This window comes from Coloeus monedula (assembly GCF_965178545.1).
Source record: "Coloeus monedula genome assembly, chromosome: 9".
In the NCBI taxonomy this organism is placed as follows: Eukaryota; Metazoa; Chordata; class Aves; order Passeriformes; family Corvidae; genus Coloeus; species Coloeus monedula.
In genome coordinates, this window is record NC_138789.1 from 7,146,224 (window position 1) to 7,168,469 (window position 22,246).

The 22,246-nt window shown below is 47.0% G+C and overlaps 1 protein-coding gene across 1 annotated transcript; it reads right to left on the reverse strand.

Moving 5' to 3' along the window:
• Positions 1 to 7,487: 7,487 nt before the first annotated feature.
• TADA1 (transcriptional adaptor 1) lies at positions 7,488 to 22,227 on the reverse strand. The gene is made up of 8 exons (XM_082287170.1): positions 22,120 to 22,227; positions 21,706 to 21,797; positions 20,544 to 20,609; positions 13,796 to 13,893; positions 11,428 to 11,637; positions 10,261 to 10,412; positions 9,263 to 9,425; positions 7,488 to 8,313 (listed from the first exon to the last, which is right to left on the reverse strand). The coding sequence occupies exons 1-8, from the start codon at positions 22,191 to 22,193 to the stop codon at positions 8,161 to 8,163; spliced, it is 1,008 nt and encodes a 335-aa protein (XP_082143296.1). The 5' UTR covers positions 22,194 to 22,227; the 3' UTR covers positions 7,488 to 8,160.
• Positions 22,228 to 22,246: the final 19 nt, after the last annotated feature.

Consider the following 22,246-nt stretch of genomic DNA (forward strand, 5'->3'; position numbering starts at 1 on the left):
TGACACTGACAGGGAACACAGACCCATGCCCAGGGCATTCTCATGCCTGAGGGCACTGGGATCCCAAGTGCGGGACACACGGTGCCTGGCCCTAGAGCACTGATACCAGCCCAGCAGAGAGGGGTGCATGAGACCAAGGACATGTTTCTGCAGGAACTGGAAATCTTGTTCTCATAAAAACGGTGATGGTTGAAATCATCCCAGCCAGTTCAGCCCAGCCTCTGGCTAAGGACCACAGTTTCCCCTGTGGTTACCATTTTCAGAAAACATTAACAAATAAATAACTAAAACCCCAGAAAGCAAAAGCCATGACTAATGGTCTTTGAGTTTCCTCCAAGTTTAATATCAGAAGGAAAAACAATTACAGGAATAGGAATGAGACCAGGCAGTGAGGTTGCTGGGAGTGCCAAGATGCTCCACCATTGCCTGGACAATCTGGTACTTAGGCAGTCAGGCCCATGCTTTTATTTGTCACATATTCCCTTCTAGCAGTAGCAAAAGTAAGAGCCATGAAGTGCTCAGGGAAGCAGATGTGTGTCCTCACCACAATGCCAACCAAGATGCCCATGGGAGCCATGCTCTGTGTGCTCCTCTCCCAGTCTCCATCAGCACCTCAGGACCATGCAGGATGTGCTTCCACAAAGCTGGCCTGGCCTGACACCTCTGCCCCAATAGTGCGACTGAAGGCCTGGTGTGGACCTCGAGCACCTTTGAGGCTGAGCAAGAAGCTGCAGAAGGGCAGGTTATTCACACAGCACAGGCAGAGGCACAGCTGTGGTTAAGCACCGGCTCTGAGGTGCAGCTCATTTGCATCGTGCGCCTTCCTCAGCCGCTTTGATGACACACGTGAGATTCTGGGTCGGGGTGCCCAGAGCTCCTCTTTACCGCAGGAGCACAGCCCGCTCTCTGGTGATCACTGCCATCCAGGCAGCCTGGCTGGCTGCAGCCACATCCCTGCTCCCTCCCTGTTCCCACTGTGGCCAGCTGAGCCAGCAGGAGAGTGGCACACAGGGGACATGGCCCCATTTGTCCATCACTGCCTTCCCAAGAGCCAGTGAGGGTTTGGGTGGGGGCCACAGGTTGGGAGGGCACTTGAGCCTCTTCAGGCACGGGGAAGGCTGCTCCTTCCTCTGCTCACGCCTTTGTGTCATTTCTGCAAGTTGGGACAGGAGTCAGTGGTCAGAATTTACCTTTCCAGAAGATACTTCTCAGTCCTGCTGGCCTCACTGCTGGTGTCTCTCCTCCAGACAGCCCATTTGTCTTGGCATTGTCTTGTCTTTTCCTTAAAACAAAAGATTAGCCAAGCCTAAAACATTCACAGTGCAATTGCTTAATCATAACTGTCTAGCTATAGCCACTGATTAATGACTAAAAAAAGAGATAGCAAAGATGGTTCAAATCTTGAGGGACTTGATACCAGTATTTCAAAGTGTGATTTCCAAATAGCTATGGCTGCTCTGTATTAATGATGCTCTTCAGACTTTGTTTGTTTTATTCCTTTATTTTTTGGCTGTGGATGCATAAGTGTAATTTTTATGGGATCAGCAGTGTGCAGGGTCAGCTTCTCTCTTGAGCACACTGATGTGGAGGAGGCCAGTTTACATGGATCCAGAGCACAGATTTTCTCTCTACAATGCCAAAGCTGCAAATACATTCACTACTTGCACACCAAGTCCTTGGGAGCTGGAAATAGGAGACTGGGATGAGCTGTAACACTGCCCCCCCCTCCCCGCAGCAGGGAAGAGCCAGGCTGAGCAACAGCCTTCAAAACGCAGCACTTTCAGAGTGGCACCTCCTGGCATGAACACGGTGGGTGTCTGTCACCCACAGCTGTTGACCAGCCACAGCTGGGCTGTGCTCAGGTGGTTTTTCATGTCTGTGTGTGCTACGGGGTCTCTGTCTTTTCCCCTCTTTGTTTTTCCACTCGTGGGTGTCCTGAAGACTGAAATGACACTGTCCAAGCAGGGTGAGGGGAGCTGGAACTCACAAAACCACGAGGTCAGAGGAGCAGCTGCCCGCAGAGACTGCACCTGTGGCTCGAGGTGTCTCATCTGAGAGAATACCCTAAATCAAGCCCTCCATGCTGTGTTTTGCTGGGAAGCTCCAGTAAATTGCAAGAGAACTGTTTTGGCAATGGTGATGGGCTTCCCAGCCATCCCCATGTCCTTTGCAGGGGAGGTCACAGGGTCAGAAAACCACAGGAGCCGCTGCACAACCCCACACTGCCCCCTGCACCCAGCTGGCTGAGCAAAGGCTGCCCTTAATGCCTCCTGGGGTTTGGAGGGCAGGTTCTATCCTTCCTTCCTATCTGTTTCCCATATTAGCTTTTTCAACATTTCTAATTTATAAAATGGGAAGCCTCACCACACTGGCATGTGCTGCACAGGGCCCTGCTGTCCCAGGGGCAAGGACACATGGTTTGGCTCTCTTCTAACAGGATTTAGGACTTGCTGCATCAGTGTGTACAAACTGGTTTGGGGCAGTAGAGTAAATACTTGATTTTTTTGCCCCAATGGCTTCCCCCCCCCCCCCCCCCATTTTTTAGCACCACCAACACAAGGAGTTGTCATCTGCAGCTGCTGCTGTTCTCCAGGATGACTCCCCAGGGCTCTGTGCAGTGCCTGCAATGGCTCCAAAAGGGCCACCAAAGGCAAAGCTCTGCTCTGTGTCCCTGGCTCAGGGACAGAGACACCTCTCTGTCTTGCCTCCCTCCACTCCTGGGGGACGTACTGGCAGAATAAGGGCCACCACACACTGTGGCATCTACTGCCTGCAATGGAGGTCCAGCCCAGCTCTCACACACCCCCTGCTCACAGTTTCCAGGGGAAACCATGAAGTCCAGTTGAGGTATTTTGCATAGTTGGAGGAATTCAGAGATGAATCTCTAACATGTGAGGAAGGAGAAAACCTGCTAATGAGCCTGCAGCACCAATCCTCGGGTGTGAGCCATCAGCCATCAGAAAAACAGCAAGGCTGCACCTGCACCAGGCACTCCCAGGGCACAGGTGCAGAGCCAGGTTCTTGCTCCCCCTTTTCCTGTCTTTAAGGAATGCAGAGAGTGGATAAGAATCATTCCGAAGCCATTTATTATGGAGCTATTCAATACTCTATTTATTACAGAGTTAAAAACCACATTTGAAAACTTGGAACAAACTTCTGGTGAGTATTTTGGAGAGGTTGGAGACAGAGGCAAAAATGAAGCAGGCTGAGCTGCTTTGTGCTTCTTTTTTTTTTTTTTTTTTGGTGGGAAAACAGTATTTTAGTGAGAAATTAAAGTTTCAGTGGAAAAAAGAAGTCTGAAATATTTATGTTGCTCTAGGGAAAAACAGAGTAGCTGCTCCCATCAACAATACACCAACAAACTATAAATATCTGAAAATCAAGCCTACATTTCACAGAAAGACTACACTGCACAGACAAGCACCTGCTGCTCCTCTGCCAAATCCAGCTGGAGCATCTCTGTGAGATATAAATAGAAGCAGAGGGAAGATTGCTCAGCCAGGATCAAATCACCTCCTGGCATGCAGAGCTGGCCAGCTGTGCATGTGGAGAGAGCAGCAGGGAAAGAGAAGGGAAACACACCCATCTGCCAGGACTTGGGCAGCAGCCCTGCTAATGCAGTCCAAAACAGGGTTTAAAAGTCTTCAAAGGATTAAAAGAGGTTACAGGGTGCTCCATGGAAAGGCCAGCAGCCCTTCCTGTGGGATGAAAGCAGCCCCAGCTCCTGCTTGTTGTTCTTATCGCAGTGGCATTTCAGAAGTGGCTGTCATTGCACAGAAGCAGATATCTGATTGTGGGGACCTTTAATTAACAACCCAACCCACCACTGGGAAACTGTGTTCAGAAATTCAAATGGAAACAATATTTTTTCATGATAACCAACAAAGCCCCAGTGAGGCAAGGCTGAAGCTGATCCTCTTTCTGAGGGAGCCGTCCTCAGAGATGATTCCTGTGTTTACCTGGGCACCAGATCTGGATGGAGCAGAGCAAGCTGCCAAGCACCCTCCCAGCCAGGCATCCAGCCCTGCTCCTGGGCACAGCTCCCAGCAGGTGACTCACAGGGCAAGGGCTGGAGATGTGAAACAGCAACAAAAACCATCTTTCTTGCTCACCAGTCTGGGGAGCGAGGGTTTGGCTGTTTGGGAGTGTTGAGGAGGGCTGCATTCACACCCCTGGGATCCTGCTTGGCATGCAACTGGAAAGGCTTGGTCAGACTTAAGCCAGGTCTTGCAGCTGAAACTGTCTGAAAAGTAACAGATTTTCTTTCTGTTTCCTACACTCGCAGGGATGCAGATCACACTATCACATCTGCGATGAGATGAACAACTTCACCCCAGCTCAGGCCATGAAGCAAGCCCAGTGAAGCTCTTGAGCACTCTTTCCCCCTCTTCATGAGGTGGCCAGTGGTCTTTCACTACAGATATAGAAGTGGAAGCATAAGCAATAGAAATTCCGAAAGTGGCAACTTTCAGTACATTGCACAGTTCCTACTGGGTTAAGAGCATAAGATGCAATTCTCACTCTTGAGGACAAGGCAGGTGATCTCTTATTCCTTCCCTTCTGTCTTTCCATTTTCTGGGATGACTACAACAAATTCCAGGCCTGCAGCAAGAGGCACAGGTCAGAAGAAAAAGCTGTCAGCGGTGAAGGCCACTAAAAGCACACCAGGTTGCCCAAGATAACTCTGAAGTTCCACTGTAAGTTTATCAGGTAGCATCTGTCAAGAACAGTTTTGCTCAAGCTCAGCTTGCCACACACCTGGCAGGTGCTGGGTGGATCTTGGGGCACAAGACAGACCCTGCCAAACTAATCTTTGTGCTGCTTTGAAGTTCAGCAGTGTTATTCATTTTAGAGGGCTGGCTACTGCAGTGAAGAAAGACATATGTCATGTCACAGCCTACCAGTGATACCTGTCAGTACCATCACCCTGCTCTCTCAGGGCAGGTCTCAAAGGAAAACCTTCACTGGCCACGTGGTCACACACTGAACTGGAAATGACAACTTCTCTGGTCTCATCTCTGGAAATAAAGAACCTGCTCTAATTTTGAACTTGGCCCTTCTTTCAGCCAGGGGTGGACAAAACAGCCACAGGGATTAGCTCAGTTGGTTAGAGCACGGTGCTTATAATGGTTCTAATCCCCACATGGGCCATCCACTTAAGGGATGGACTTGTGATCCTTGTGGCTCCCTTCCAACTCAGAATATTCTGTGATCCCTTGCAGCTCCATGACCCAAGAAGCCTGTAAAGCATTGTTTCTCACAAAAACTCACACTTCATGGGAAAGTGCTTTGAGAATATGTGCCTTTCAGTTTTCACATCTCTGAAATGCAGCTGACCTGAGTTCCTTGTTCGAGCCTTTGTTGTCTAGCAGGCATACCAAATAACCCACTTTTTCAGTGTGGAATAGATGACTTGGCTCTTCAGAACACAGGCAAACAGGAGTGAGATTCTAGTGCCATACTCAGCATTTTGTTTCAGAACCCGCCTGTGATGCTGTCGGGGGCTGGGTGCTTTCTTCAGATCTGAGATCCTCTGAGCTGCCCCAGAGTTTCTAGCAAACAATGCTTTCATTTTATACCAGAAGCATCACAATTATCTGGGAAATCTCCCTCCCACACCCCACAGTCTGTATTTCAGGTGGCTCGATGATGTCACCACCATACAGTTACTAAGGTTAAATACTGCCTTTAAAAACTTTTTAAAGTTTTTTTTAAAAAAACTTTTAAAAGCCACTGAGGTCAACTTTTAAGCTCAGGCCCTCTCTGACCAGCTTAAATACAGAAAAACAAAGCAGTCGAAAGAACAGCACCAAAAGAAATCATCCATCTTTTCTCTCCCACTCCCCTCTTAACCACACACTGCCAGACCTACCTGCAACTGCTCCCATCCTGCTAGGCCCTCCTGCAGTTCTCTGTTGTTGCCTTTCCCAGTTTCTTCATAATCCTAAAGTGATCTTCTCATGAAGAGAGCCACCAAGACCTGCCCAGACACTGCCTCTTGCCCTCCCTAACTCCACAACACATCCCAAAGGGGATGCAGGAAAGCCGGGAACACAATGACAGCTGCACAGCCCTTTATTACAACGCTGGTCCAACATGAACAGTCATGAGGGTCAGGAAAGGAAGTTACAAGAACAGTAACTGGGAAGAAACATCGCAGGTCTGCACCCTCTTCAGTCCTGGGGGTACAGCAGAGAAGAAAACTTAGAAGAAAATTTCACAAGAAATATGACAAGTCTCCTATCCAAATACATTCCAAATAGGAAAACCAGAATGGACTGGAACCATGAGCTTCCCCTTTCACATTCTCCCTGAGAAGCTGTGTCTTGGTTTGAAAGACAGGTGTCTGCCAAGGAAGGCAGGAGTCTCCCTTGAAATGAAAAAAAAAAAAAAGCAACCCCCTTCCCTCCGAATTATTGTAATTTTGAAATTAAGGGGCTTTCAGGCAAAGATATGAGGAACAGGAATAACAGTTCTTTACTATTATATATCTATATGTGTATAACAAGGCAAACAAACAGCAATAACTCTGGCAGTAACAGCAAGCAATCACAAACCCAGTGCCAGCCTTCTCGGCTGTCGGGCCCTTTCCCCTCGGGTGCAGTTCCGCTCGCAGCCGGCAGGGGCGCTGGCGGCTCCCGGTGAGCAGGGCAGGTGCGATGGTTCCCCCGCGGCTGCAGGGGGCGCTCCGGAGCGAGCTCGGGGAGCACGCGGCACCGGTGCCCTGGGATCCCAGGGGAGGGATGGAACAAAAAAGCTTCACAAACCCCTGGGCAGCCAATCCCGGTGTCTGGCCGGACCCTCGGGAACAGCAGGCTGGAATGGCAGGGACGAGCACAAATCCCAGGTGGCAGATGAGAGGTATCGAACTCCGGAGCTGCGGCGGGAACCCCGGAGGTCTTGGCAGGCAGGGAGTGCGGGGCTACAGAGCAGCGAAGGCTCGAAACAGCGGCGGGAGCAGGGCAGCTGCAGCCCGGCCCCCAGCAGGGCAGGGGAAGGCGGGCTTGGGAATCCCGGGGTTTCTCTGGTAGAAGGAAGGCAGCTGAAAAACAGCAGCCTGCAGTGCCGACAAATTCCTTCCAGCCTCTCTCTCTGTCCAAAATGCTGAGAACTAACAGCCCACAAGCCCAGGTGACAATGAGTAGCTTTTGGACCCCTCCCTCAGTGGCCAGGTCTTTTGTTTTTCTTAAGCACCCAGTAATTTGTCCCCCTGGCAACATGTATGGGGAAAATTCTTTAAGAGAAAAAGAAAACAGAAGAACTCCTAAAACCCCAACAAGCAGTTTCAGTTCCACTAATCTGGAGGCACAGTAAGTGAGTCATACTACAGCAGGTACCTCCATGTGTGAGGTCAAAACCAGGTCACCTAGTAATTAAGACACTTTAATGGAATTCTCATGTTATAATAAGCTTGTTCCCACAGCTGACTCAGGAATACAGCAGAGCACCTGAAACCCAGCAAGTGGAATTTCTCCTTTTAAACAGCGATCTGCACATCTCTCATGTGGAGAGGTGTGCCTGCATAATTTTATAATGAAGTAATACAAGACTGCATATTTTTTACAAGGAGGAGAGATTTGTTCATGCTGCAAATCCAAGGAGTCTCCAACACCAAGACAATTCCCTTTTTGCCTTGTTTTCTCTCAGTTTCTAATCAGAAGTTCCCCTGGCAAAAGAGGAACAATTCAGGTCAGCTTACAGAATTCGCTCATTTTCACAAGAGGCCACCCCATAACCAATTAATGAAAAGGATCCCACCAGCCACAACAGAAGCTGGACAAGGCCTCTGAAGTCTGAGCTCAGGAGGGAAACTACCTGAGAGGGGAGGGCAAGGAGGCAGATTCTCCATGCTCACAAAAGAAGACAAAAGCACACCTTATTTAAAAAAACCTCTTTCCACTCTCACATTTATTTTTCCTAAAAACAGTCCTTGCAAATGTGTCCTGTTTCTCTTTTCCAATTCAGTGGCATTGCTGTAAGTACTCCATGGCACATGACTCTGGGGAGGCAGAGGAAGTGTCCCACAACTCAGTCACATTTCCATAGGAAAAGCTGACTCATAAATTACATCATCCTGGAGATCCTGACACAGGTTTGTAAGGAGCATCCGAATGACAAGTCCCAGGAACAGGCTGGAGCCACCTGAAGGCTGGCCCAGCTCTAGCAGAGCAGGAGGCCCTCCTTTGTTGCCAGGCGCTGCCGATGGATCTTGTCCTGCTGTAGCTCCTCGTGGTTCGGATGCCAGAGTTTCATGACAATCCTCTCAATGTTTAGAGCATAGACTGTGTGTGCAGGGATAACTTCTTTGTGCACCTGGAAATGCATGTCAGAAAACAAGTTGCACGTTTCCATAGACATTTCCCCACGTTGCCCAGGGAATAACCTCCCTCTACTCCAGGATGCTCTGGGTGCCAGACCTGCAGAGTGGGAATAAAGGCTGTTTCACAGGGAGAGCTGCTCCTGCCAGCACTGCCACACCAGCCAACTTACACCACTTTCTAAGGGAGTGGCATGGTAAGGAAAGAGTCATTTTGCTCTTGGGGTGGTAATCAATAATTGGTCATCAAAACCTTAGAAACAACAATTCTGACTAAACACGAGATGACTGTTTGATTACAGCTCTGTGGTCTGTATCCACAGCTGTGAAACAAAATCCCAAGGCCTGTTCACAAAAGCAGAGATCATCAAGGGGGAATTTCTCACAGCTAATTTTAGATATTCAAAGTAGGCAATGTCCCCACAGCTGCGTGAGAGGGAGGGAACCACAGCCATACATCTCCAATGAAAATTCACCCAGCTGACTTTAAATGCCTCCCCAGGGTTGGGGTGATCATAGTTAATCCACTGCAGTGGTCTGCATGCCAGGACCAAGTATTCCCCTAAGTACCCAGGTGGAACATGAGAAGTAACAAGGGACATGCCAGGTAAGTTATTTTGCTGCAGCACTGTCAAAACCTGTCTAGCTCAGTTCTGACATAATCACTGCAGTCTTGCTGCAGAGGAAGAGTTCACCCTTCTTGCACAGCTGTGAGACAGGGATTTCCTCGTCAGCTCTGTGACCAAAGGGAGCAGAACAGGCATTAAACCATGAGTTAACACTGGGAACAAATCAAAGCCAAAGAATCTGACAGGCAAAGAAGGAAAGAGACTGCAGGAGGAGAAAACAAATCCCCCTCCATGCATGTAAACCACGTCTAAGACAGGCAGCTGGCACCCAGGACAACGCTGCCTGTGACACGAAGGTGTGACACGACCAGCTTACCTGCAATGCTTCAAAGAGGTCATACATGTTGACTGGAGGCAGCGATGCTGGCAGAGTGTCCCCAGAGCAGGCCAGGAGCAGGGCTGCCTGCTGCTCAGCGTCATCAGGAGCGGGCGGGGGGGCCAGGCTCTGACCTGCTGAAGGTGTCGCGCTGCTCTGGGGGCTGGGGGCAGAGCAGGGAGGAAGACATCCCAGTCACAAAAACAGCACCAGCTGTGGCAGTCACACAGCAGGGGCCCTGCTTTTCTGCACCAGCTCATGTGGCCCATTTCTTTAAAATTCCAGTTTAATAAAAAGAGTGCGGACAGATCCTCAACATGCCTCAGCACTGCTTAAATGGTCTCGGCTGTGCAACTTCTGTTCCTTGCAGCCAATAGTTTCTATCCAGCATAAAAATTAAGGCACACACAACATTAAACTGCAACACTGGCTATTAGGCAGAGTTGTTTGTAGTGCTATAATCAAATCTTAAAACACCCACGACCTCCTGTCAACTGCTAGAAGCTGCCACAGACAAACAAAACTGCCTTCTCATACACACATGCAGCCAGATGCACTGCACAAACTCTTTGACACTGAGGCTCCAAACAAGAGGACCTTGAAGCTCTGCTAACTGGAAATATGTGCCAAGGAACCATAAACACATTTGGATGCAAGAAATAACAGGATGGAAGTGTCCTGCAGGTCCTCACTGACATTTCAATCCTATGGTACAACAGCCAGGCCTAAAGGCAGAGAATTCCTGTGTTACTGAAGTTTACAAAAAGCAGTAATAAACTAATGGACAAGCAGAGGTAAGGAACAGAGGTCTAATACTGTCCTACAGTCCAGTGCTGCGAAATCCCCATATTCTCACTCCCCGTTTAGCTGTACAATCCTCCATACCAATGCCTTCCTAGTGTGTGAAAGCAAAATAATAAAAGAAGAAACTGAACCATGGAGTTATTCCAAGACTAGCAAAATCCATTTACATTATCAGTGTGCTGAGAGCTCCTTACCACTCAATTAAATTGTTATAAGCAACAACACTGTTCTTCAGATATGGCTGAGGGTTGACATTGCTTCCAAAGGCATACTTGAAATGGCCATCCCTCAGACGATAGGCTTTCCTCCTGGATATCACAGAGGTCAGAATGTCCTTAAGATGGTTCTGCAAAAAAACCCAAATCTTAGGACGTGTGGTGATGTGTAGGACACTCATGGCTAGGAGAAGGGCCTTACCAACTGGCAAGACAGAAGCAGTGCTGCTATGACCACAAGGACCTAAAGATGGAAGGGAACCAGTATCTGGACAAGCTACAGGATGTTTTCATTATCCAGCAGATGGATACAGAGAACATGGCACTTTGTGAGTACTGTAACCATCAGCCTGGCAACTATACTTTAGTATGTGATGTCCTGCTTCAAATGTCAAAGGGGTGTCTTCAATGCTAGGAAATTCCCAACCTCTGATTAAGGTTAAGATTTCGTAACTGACATTAGATGTTACACTTGAACTGAAATACAGGCCCTGAAATGACAGTGAAAAGCCACTCACTCATCTTTTTCATTTGCCTGAAAAGCGATGGGGAAGGAATCATATGAAAAAACCAAGCAGACAACTTCTAAATTTGGCCTCACTCCCAGATGGGGAATTCAGGTTGGCCTCCACTCCTGAGTGCAGAAAGCCATCCACACATCAATGCCCCAAGCAGTGACTGTGTCATTCCTGGGATGTGTAAAGTGAGGCACCACCAATGGCCAAAGCCAAACCAGGGCTTCACCTGCAGATATCACCTGATCCTGTTGCTTCACGGCCAGACCAGACACTGTGCCTTTAACAGGTTGCTTTTCATAGAACTGGTCAAACTGGCATTCCCATTCTGTCCCTGCTTTTAAGTGACAGGAACAGTATTTTCCACAACAGCTACTTAAGCATGCCTGGGGTATTGTGCAGGTACTTTACAATTAACACTTGCAGGCAGAAGTCCAAGACTTTACATCTAGGGCACTACAAACCTGGAAGCCTCTCGATTCTCACATTACTCTGGGGCAAAAGGGCAACTGGAGAACAATCAGAGCAGCAGGTTTCCTCCCCATGCTGAGGGACAACACCTCAGACTTGCACACAGAGCCTTTTGCTGCTGGTGTCATGAGACCACTGCTGCCACCCAGCCCAGCCTCACCTCCACAGCGTAAACAACAGCTGTCACTGCCTCCTCAGTGACATTGTCCAGCCCATGCTCATATGCAGTTACAATCATCCTTCCTTCCAGCTGGCCACGTGTTGGCAGCATCATGGTGTGAGAACACAGCTTCAAATCATCATCTTCCTGAGGATCCTTTGCCACAAACTGCTGGGCTCCCGACAGTGGATTCTGAGGCTGGAACCGGTGCTGTCATGAACACAACATTAAAACATAAGGTAATATTCATTCAGACCCTTTGGTTCATCAAGGGGACATCCCTTCTCCAAGCAGAAAGCATACACCTATAAAAACATAAAAAATCCTCCCCAGGATACTCTCCCAACCCCCAGTGACTTGCAGCTGAAGAAATTGCTGTCAGTGTTGGTATGCTTTCAGTGAACTTGTCCAGCAGCACCCCAAACCACCTGAACGTTGGGTATCCACAACACACTGCAGCCAGAAATTCTATACACCACATGAAGAGTCACCTGCTCTGGTCTGCTCTGTACCTCCCCACCTGCTAGATTTGTTTGATTCTCCTGTGAGTCCCAAATATGGTCAGCCATTGTCCTTTTTATCTCCTTTCACATTACCCAGGCCAGTGACTGGACTTCTACATCTCTCAGACACCTCCTTCCATGCTGAAGAGCTCTCATCTATTTAATAATTTCTGGTACAGAAGGGTGTATATTTACTTACTCTCTGTACAGTTCCCCTCTAGACTAAAACCCATGATTCTAAACTTGTGTGATTGATTCTTACACCTCTCTAATGCTTTAAACTTAGACCAATTCCAGCCCTAATTTCATACTCCAGTCTCCCTGTGCACTTTCACTACTCTAGCAGAGCTGTGTTACTGAGCAGCCACTAATTCTGAGATGGATTATGACTATTTTTCAGAACTGACTTGGTTATTTAGGGAAAAAACTCATCACAGAACAGGAATTCATACCAGAAGGTGGCATTTCCCAGGCCGCATGTATTCCAGCACAAATCCTTTGCTGCACTATGTCTCAAGCTCTCAGTGCTTGTGGTGGCTCCTCAGTCCCCAAATAAAGGGGGGTAACAAAGCAAATGTAAATTACTGATCCTTGAGCCCAGATATGTGCTTGGCCCAGCTCTAACCCACAAGGGAACAAGACTCATCATACTCCCAACAACTCTCCCACGGCTCTGGAATGGAGATTGCTGCAAGGCTCTTATGGGGCACGAGGACAAACACAGACTATAAATATGAACAATGAACATGCAGCAGCGTGGATTTCTCACATCGTAGTTTCCAGGGAGAAAGGGGGGCTGCTTTAGTCAAAGGACAGTGTGGCATCAAACTCAAGAGTGAAAAACCAATCCATCCACTACTGATGTGAAAGCAGGTTTCCCTCCCCATAATTCTAAAGACTTATGCTTTCATTACAGGAAAGTCACATGCCTGGAAAAAAAGACCTTCAAAACGTAAGCAACTTTCAAGAGGAATGTGGTTTGGGAGAGCAGAGGCCAACTGGAATGGACCTGTGGTCATTCACAGTGTTACTCTGACCAGTGAGGGAAACATTACGAAATCCCAAGGCACTTCCAAGTTCACACTACTCAGGAATTCCACTAGCCCATTAATCATAACATGCACTTCCTACAGTGCTTACTGCCAAGCATTCCTGAACACATGTATAAACACACACTAGAAATCTGGTGTATTGTAGGGGCATTGAGCAAATCAAATTCTAAGCCTTCCACTACACCACAGCTTGCTTCTCGAACTCTCAGCTACTTGCTGCTGAAGAGTTACAGTGAAGTTTTAAGACAGACAAGGCAACACAGACTGAATTCAGAACATCACAATTCAGGTTGCAGCTGTGAGCACTGCAAAGTATTTCAACAATTTCTAAATACAAGGAGCTTTCAGCTGGAGCATCCCTCTGGAACACTGGTATCAAGTGCACACACACACTGTGCCTAATCATAGTCCCTAGAAGGGCTCTATGCACCTTATCAAACCCTGCTTGTTGAAGAGAATGCCTCATCCCAAATCTCTGTCACACCAGGCCCTTCCACACTGGTCTGGCAGCACAGAAACAACTGCAGAACAGGGGTGTGACAGTGCTGGGTGAAGGTACAGAGCCTTTGCTGCAAAGTGAACTGGATCTTGCACATTTCTATGCCATCTAACAGAAGACAGCACCTTTGAAAGGCATCTTCAGCTCTGGAACAACTGGACCTTCTAAAAACATTACACCCAAGGAATATCTTGCTTCTAACACTTTGGGTTGCAGAGGTAATCACAGAATTCTGTCTGACTGCCTGAATAAATAGGAAATCACTTGCTTTAAGAATCTGGCAGATGTGTAACGAGAACCACAGACACACTTACATCAAACTTTTGGCGAACTGAAGAAATCTTTTTCTTCCCTTTGGGTTTTCCAGGTTTAGTTGCAGAGCCACCTGGCCATGGCAGAGATCCAGCACCTTCTACAAATGGAAAAGCAAAAATAAAACAAAACCAAAAAAGTAACTCTGTGTTGCTGATTTAGGGTCAGGATGAAAGCCTTAACATTTGGCCACCTGCTAAGCCTTAATCCAAAATCAACAGCCACAGCCCAAAGAAGGGTCTTCCGAGGGCAGAACACTTTTGGTAGCCCTTCTCTTCCTTTGTCAGCCCCTTGCTAGTTTGACTCACTCATCACCCATGACTTATGTAACAATTTCTGTCCAAACAAAACCCATAGTGAAAGGAGAGAGATAAGCACAGCCTGTCATGAAAGCCAAAAGGAAGGAAAAAGTCATTTGCAGAGAGCTTGCCTGGAGGTGGATTCTCCTCCCACCAACTCCTGGATTATTAATTTTCTCTGTTTCTGTATTTTCAAGTTCTTTTACTCAGAGTTTGGATTACAACGCAGGAGACGCCAGAATTCTTGTTCGGACTTAGTTATTTATTATATCTTATCTTTAGCACAGCTGCACAGTGTGCCTCCAAGGTTGTCAGGGTGGAAAATGGCTGTGAATTTTAACTTTCCAAGCTTTTTAAAGTCTAAATTAACCAATTATGACATGCTAAGTAATATGTTTTTACTTACAATCCAATTACCAACTTTTCATGCCCGCAATGCAGAACTTTTGACCCAATGATAGAGGATTCAGATTTGTGAAGAAGGAGAAAGAAGAAGACATAAATCCACACCCAAAATCCTCCATAATGTTACACTTATATATAATTATATCCCAAAAACCTAAATTCTCTAAACCCAGGGTTCCAACACTGGATCAGGTCAAATGTTAAACCATCTGGATTAAGCAGTCTGACTCCCCAGTCCTCCTTCTCCTTCAGCAAGCTTTGTCATGGATCCTTATTGAACACCACAGCTGATTGTTCTGTTACACTTAAGAGAAGGAGAGGGGAGAAAAACTGCAGAGGCCACTGAGCCCAGGAGCAGGATGACACTAATGTGACCAGTGAGTGACCAGCTGAAAGAGAGGTTACTGTTTAGTACCAATAAATAAATATATTTGGTCACATCATCAGCTCAAAAGTCCACTGAATGCTGTCTGACAGCTATACCTACAGTAGGCCAAACCACATCCTGATAATCACACAGCACTTGGAAAGTACAGCCTAGCAAATTTCCTGCTGACAGGTTTACGGCATCTCTGAGCAATTAATTCCTTCAGGAACACTGCATTGGATGTGTGTGCACTCGCTGACAGGGAACAAGTGCAACTCAGAGACTGGACAGCCCTCTCGTGGCTACAGAGGCAGCCTCTGCTTTGTGCCTCCAGTACCCTCCTTCCCTGGTTTTGCACTGCAAGTGAGCATCCTTTTCCTTTGGAGCAGAGCATGCCCTGAGCTGGGTCCCTGCCCACTTCCAGGGAGCTTGGACAGCTCAGCTTTGAAGGGACTTCAGCTGCCTTCAAAGCAGAGGCTGAAGCTCTGCTGCCAGGCAATTCTGACAGCAATGTTTTAGACATTCCCTGGCCACACCTCAGCCAGAATTTGCCATTTCCTCTAGACAGGGACAAGAAGTGACAGCAGCCTTTCCACATCTCACCACCCACAACCTGGCTATCCTCAGGCACACTCACTGAGCACTGACCAACACCCAGTTGTGGTCCTCTCCTGCTCCCAACAGGCTGCCACAGTTCTCACCAGCTTCACACCAATCTGTTGATCTCTGGCTGTCCCAGCTATGGTTAATTTGCTGTAATCAAGAATTAACTATGTTTAATTTGCTGTAGTTAGGAATTCATAAATACAGTTATACCACAGCCCTGTTTGTAAGGAATGAAGCTGGCAAAAAGACCTTGGCTATGGGCAGCTTCCCACACTCAGAGCTGGAGCACAAGCAGAGTGTTCTCTGCCATGGAAAAAAAAATTCTAATACATGACTGTAAGGAACAGGCTAAACTAGAGGATTCAGGTGAAGTTTTTGAATGATCAGCTGCTAAAAAGGTATTAGAAACAACCTACACACACAGAGATGGCACATTCTTCCTACATAAAAAAAAGTTAACCATGAAGTTTAGCTACGTCATATTAGAAAGGTGGAAACCCATAGCCTACAAACCCTGTTGTCAAAATCCACTGGTCAGTTTAAGAAATTAAAAGATAATAAAAAACCTCCCCGAAACTCATAAGGCTGGTGTCACTACTCATCAATACATCACAGGAGAGGCCCTAATAATGGGACATAGGAAACCACTGTGGAACACCACATCAAAGACCCCACTTGCCCTTCATCAGGATCCCAGGATCATCAAAACAATGCTACTTCTCTCAGATATTTCAGTTTTTACAGGTCTTATTCTTCCTCCTCCTCTCCTCCATAGCAGGTCAGACCCCTTCTAGTCAGGGGAGATTAGGTGCACTGACAGACACAGAAATGACCTGTGCTATTCCAGAGCTCTCAATACAAGCACACCTCTAGCTCCCAATGTCACCACACTCCAGGCCCTTCTTCCTTGCCAGAAGTCTCACACAGCTCCACTTGTGACAGTACCCTCAGCTGTGTGACCAGAGAAAGTGCAGTGGATGGAGATGGAAATTGCAAACACTCTTTTCTCTGACAATGTACTACAGATACAATGTTACAGCCAAGTCTGAATTTTCAAAATACCTTTTTTAAAAAAATAATGCAGTAGCTTTTAAATTAAATAGCAATTAAATTTTTAGGCTTTGACAGCAGATCTGAAAGATGCAACTTAATTGAATCTCAATGTGCACATTTAACAAGAACTTAGCCAGACTCAGTTTAAAACAAGGAAAAGATAAGATACAATCTCCTATTCTCCACTATAATGAACCCATAGCAGAATTTTTGGTTCCTTTTCCAGGTTTTCATATTAACAAGCCTGATGCACTAGATGAAGAAAGCAAAATTTCCCTCTAGCATTCTAAGAAAACCAGTACTTGTCTTCCTGGCTACAAATGACAAGGCTGGGTTGGCTCAGGTGTGGAAGATGTCAGCGGCTTTTATTTAATCTTGCTAGCAACGGAATCAGACCTCAACAAGCCACAGCAATGGCTGCTGCTCTGCCTTCCAAGATCAGCAACAGATAAAAAACATTTTTCTAAGAACTGCCACGTCTGCATGGCACCATCATGATGGCACCAGCCAGTCCAGACAGAGCCTGTCAGGTTTTCCTGACATGCTACATGAGGAAAGGACAAAGACACAGAGAAAGTCACCACGGAAGGAAGCAGAGAGGCAGAGAAAACACACATTTTCCACTCCTGTTTACTTGATCTTCAGTTGGGGGGGTTGTTTGTTTTAATCTTCCTGTAGGAACAAGGGTTTTGGTCAGGTATTCTGCTGCTATTTGGCTGATATTCTGCTCACACTCTCATTTTCTTACTTTTCGTCCCTTCTCAACACTCTGGAGAGAAGCAAACACAAGCAACTGAGCTCATCTCACGGCTGAAAGCCCTCTAAGCAAAGCCTGCGGACAAACCTGACAAAATAAAATGCTCCTGTTATTCCACATGAGTTCTAATTCACTGAACCATCTTTTAATTGCCTCCAGACTACTACTAAATAAATTAAATCCTTACATCACTAACTCAAGTGTTTGCAATTGTCTCAGTTTTATTGTTAACATTTAGCTAAGAAAGGCGATAACAGTTGAAGCAAGACACACATTAACTGAAGAAACCCTGCTAACCTGAGTACTTGCAACTGTCCAACAAACAAGGTAAGCTTAGTGAGCAAGTCCATGCAAGGTTAAGAAAGGATTTAAACCAGAGCTCCTCTTGATGGATTTTTTTGGGGAAGAAAAAATCCCAGTGTGCTGGTTTGGGGTGAAAGACGGTTAATATTTTCCATACTGGCTTGTATGGGACTGTGTTTTGGATTTGTGCTAAGAGTAATGCTGGTAACACAGGCATGTTTTCATTCCTGCTGAGCAATCCTGACACAGAGTCAAGGGCTTTTTTGCTCCTCACCCCATCCCACCAGTGAGGAGCCTGGCAGTGCACAAGGACTTGGGAGGGGCCACAGCCAGGAGAGCTGACCCCAAATGGTCATCCTTCACATCAGAATAAACAACACAACTCCCTCCCTCTCCACTGCCAAGCCCTAAATGTCCCATGCCAGAGAGGCTGTGGAACTGGGATTTGAAGTTTGGGTGACCAACAGCCTAAGCAGATGAGAGGAGGAAATGCAAAGTATTCTCAAAATGGGTCACATTCACCCAATGCTCCCTAAATCCCAGGTGGAACCACTACTTCAAGAGGCAGCAAAATTTGGATCAGATGGGTTTGTTTGCATGGTTCAACATATGTTATAATCACTCCTAAAAAATACTTTCCCCAAGGGTTCTTATTCCAATACAATACAACATCAAGTACAATTTTACCACTGACCACAAGATTATTTTTTAATACAAAATAGCATTTTAAGGATGGTTCTTTCCCTTTATCTCTCACACGAAGGTGGAAAGTACATGCATCAGTAACCCTTGTGATTGCGTGCCAAGTGCCTCAAAAACACTTCTTTAAAGTTACTTCTTTCCATGAATCATGAAGTAAACACCTTCTACCCAAAAGACAGTAGCTGAGACAAAAGCCTGTTAGCTTTCCATTCTTACATGGAGAAAAAAAAAAAAAAGAAACAAACCACAAAAAAAAATTAGCAGGTGTCAGACTGGCACCTAGGGGAAGAAAAAGAAATCTAGATGTTAACGCTAGTATTCTACTTGTACTGCATTTTCCTGGGCTTGCATGTACAACCCTACACCACACACAGCTGATAGTGAGATCTACCAGTCAGTGGCCCAGAAAGAGGTATCTCAGCACAGATCAGCTCCCAAATCATTGGGAGACTCTGCACTCATCTGTGGACAGCAAAACTGAGACTCTAGAAGGGACTAGCAGAACACACTGTTAGCTCCACAGCACCAAACCATGTCTTTAAGACCACAGACCCATGACTAAACTGACTTATTTCAAGCTGGCTTATGCAACCTGTGGACACAGAGCCAGCCAAAGCTTGCCTGAAAGCCCTGGAGGTGACCAGCACTGGGGAAGGATCATGGCCAGCTGGCTCACCACTACATGCTATCACTGACCTGCTGAACCACTACAACCAGGGTTCTTCAAGGGCTCTGAAGAGAGCAGGTGCAACAGGACAAGAGAAAATCTCCTCCAAGGACTTGAAATTAAAGGTCAGGCAGGAAATAATGAGCATTTGGAAGGCACCTGTGGAGCAGGACCTTGCTCCTCTAGGGCTCCTACCTTCAACACATTCCTAAACAGCCTTGAAAAAGGGACACCTAGGAGAACTTGCTGACAAACCCTGACCAGACAGCTGCAGAGGAGCTGCCATGACTAAGTGGCATAAACAGACTGGCTAAAGAGACAAATGACATTCAATACAGCTAAGCCCAGAGTGCACATACAGGAATAAACAACCCCAACATCAGTCACATGGCAAGAGGCTCTAACCTGATCACTGCCTCTCAGAAGCAGGACCTCTGAGCTATGAACTCTACCCCAACACTCACAGCAGCTCAGTGCTGAGCTCAGAGAACAGACACTGTCTCCTTCCCCCTCCTCATTTAGACTCAGCTGCTCCAGGTAATAATCAGGGGAATCACTGTTCTTGTGCTTTCTTTTTATAATCCATCTGTAATTAATTAATCTAAGTCGAAAGCAAGGAGCAGCAGATTCAGACATAAACCTTCTGATTTACATGAGTCCAGACCCCTAAAGGGAACAAGTCTGGGACATACAAGGTGTTTCTGAAGTTCAATCAAGAGCAAACAAAGCAAGTTTGCAGGTGGGGGTGATTAACATTTAAACAGCACAGCTGGTACAGTTAAGGACCAGCTCCAACAGAAAAACCTGCGGGCATCTATGAGTTTTTCAGGTTTTACTTCCTCTAGCTACAACAGGCACCTCCATAACAGGTATTCTGTCCTCTCAAGAAACTCATCTCTCAGGTCCCATATGAGCTGTAACAATTTTCTCCCCCCTCCTACACAGCAGTTCCGTATCGCAAATTGCACCTCAATTGCCCTTGCTACCACAGCTCTGCGTTGAGAGCTCTTTTGAAGACCAAACAAAACACACCCTGCAACCCTGAGGACAGCCATTCTAGACACTCAAAAAGTTAAGATGTTACTCTAGATGCTCACAAAGTTAAAATGTTATCTGCAGACAATTGGGTTAATTGGTCATAGCTCAACCAAGGCTCACTGTAAGCACTTTTCTATCAGATACGTACTTGAAATCAAGATCAGTCAGGAATACCCAGCTCTCCAAAATGACCTCCCCAGCAGAGAAAGGAACAAAGTACAGAGGAGGGAGAAAGTGGTAAGCAAAGCAGATCAAAGAGAAAGCTGCATCTGCCTTTACCCTTCAACTCACAGCAGATACCCAATCCAGAAATCAAACCAGATTATCACAGGCAGCAATCCAGCATCAGCCTCTAACCAAGCACACACAGCTTAGTCATAGAAGTATCTCTGCTGAAATCAGCTGAATCACTATTTTGCTACCTTTTTGCCTGTGTGGAAAAAACCTCATGAATATTAAGACTCAGAAAATTGGGGTACTGTGTACACACACCCCAAACATACAAGTGGCACAGTGTTACACCCCGTGTTTAATGAGGCTTCTCAGGACTTACCTGGGGCAGAAACCAAGATCTGGCATCGGGTGAGAATAGCCAGGAGGAAATCATTGTGAGAGTGGACTGTGGAGAGAGAGAGAGCTCATTAGCAGCACATCAGTGCCCACAGACACCCCCTCAAAGCCATCCTAAAGCAGCTCCCTAAGCTTTCCCACAGCTGGGTTCTCCCCAGCTGCTCAGTTACAAAGGCAGAGTTTTCAATTTAAGTTTTTCTGAGAGTTTACTTCTACTGGGCCCAGAATCTACTATTATGACAACAACACAAAAGACACTACACACAGCATGGAAAACAACTAGGTCACTTCTCAGTGTTACACACACACACATACACAAAGTGTTATAGCTACTTGTCTCTGTGTATTCAGCCAGTAAGAGGAGGAGCAGCTGTCTCCTCTTGCCATGCAGGCACCAGACTGCACTGCTTTTGGTTTTGCTAGAAAATCCACCAAAACGAGAATCAGCCCCACAAAGATGAAGTCAACTCAAACAGGTTCTAACAAAACAGAACTTCCTTGCAGAGGTTTACCGGAACATAGAGTAATCGTGCACTAGAGAAAGTGAAAATAACTTCATAAGCAGGATCAGAGGGTTACAGGATCCTCTTTGGAGTCTGAGCACCAACATGCTCCCTGCCCTTCCCTACAAAGATCATGAATATGGAAGCCAGGAGTCCTCACAATGAGCTCAGCAACGCCCATCAGTGTTTGCAGACACACAGAGAAGCAAGGATCAAGGAATCTCATCCTTCAGCACTCCCACCTGCCATTCCCAAAGGCCAGGAAGGACCTGCCTGCAGCAAATTCACCTAGGTGAATTCAGGGTTCCCTCCCCTACTTTAGCCACAACCAAACACAAAATACAGAAAGGACTGTGTCTCCACGGTGATATTAAAAAAATGGCTTTTTGGTTGCTGGAACAGCATATTTTAAATTTTTACCACATTTACACAAGGCCAAATTGCCTCTCAGTGCCCGAGTTACAAAGGGACTTCCCTATGGAGGCCAGGGCACCTCCCACCATTTTAACTCCATTGCTGCCTATTTAACTCCTATTTCCCCCTCAGCACTTTCCACTTTCGGGAAGCACCGTGGAGCCGGGAGGAGCTTCCCACGCCTGGCAGGGCAAGGCAGGGAAATGATACACAAGGTGGTTTTTTTACCATTGTCTTGCGTGAGAAGCCTGCGCGCTTCCAGGTCAAACTCCTCCTTACTGATCTTCTGCTTGAACCAGAGCTTCAGGTTGGCCCAGTACCTAGGGAAGAGCAGGGAATCACAGAATCAATTCGGTTGGAAAAGACCTCCGAGATCATTGAGACCAACCTACCAACACCACCGTGTCAACCAGACCACGGCACTGAGTGCTGCACCCAGTCTTTCCTTGAGCACCTCTAGGAACGGTGCAGACACCGGAGGAAAAGCACTGTTCCCACACCCAGGAGCAGCGCAGAGGTTTTGCACAGACACAGCACAAACTGGAGGCCGAGAGGGGCCGGGCAGATCGCGCAGCCAACAGCCCCGATCCAACCGGGCGGGACGGCCCAGGCCCGCATCCCCCGCTCCCTGAGGGCACTCACTGCTTCACGTTCTCGCCCAGCGCCTCACTGAGGCTCTTCTTGGCCGCCTCCAGCTCGCTCACGTAGGTCGCCATCACGACCGCCGCCGCCTGAGGGCCGTCACGTGCCCTTCGGTCACGTGGCCGGG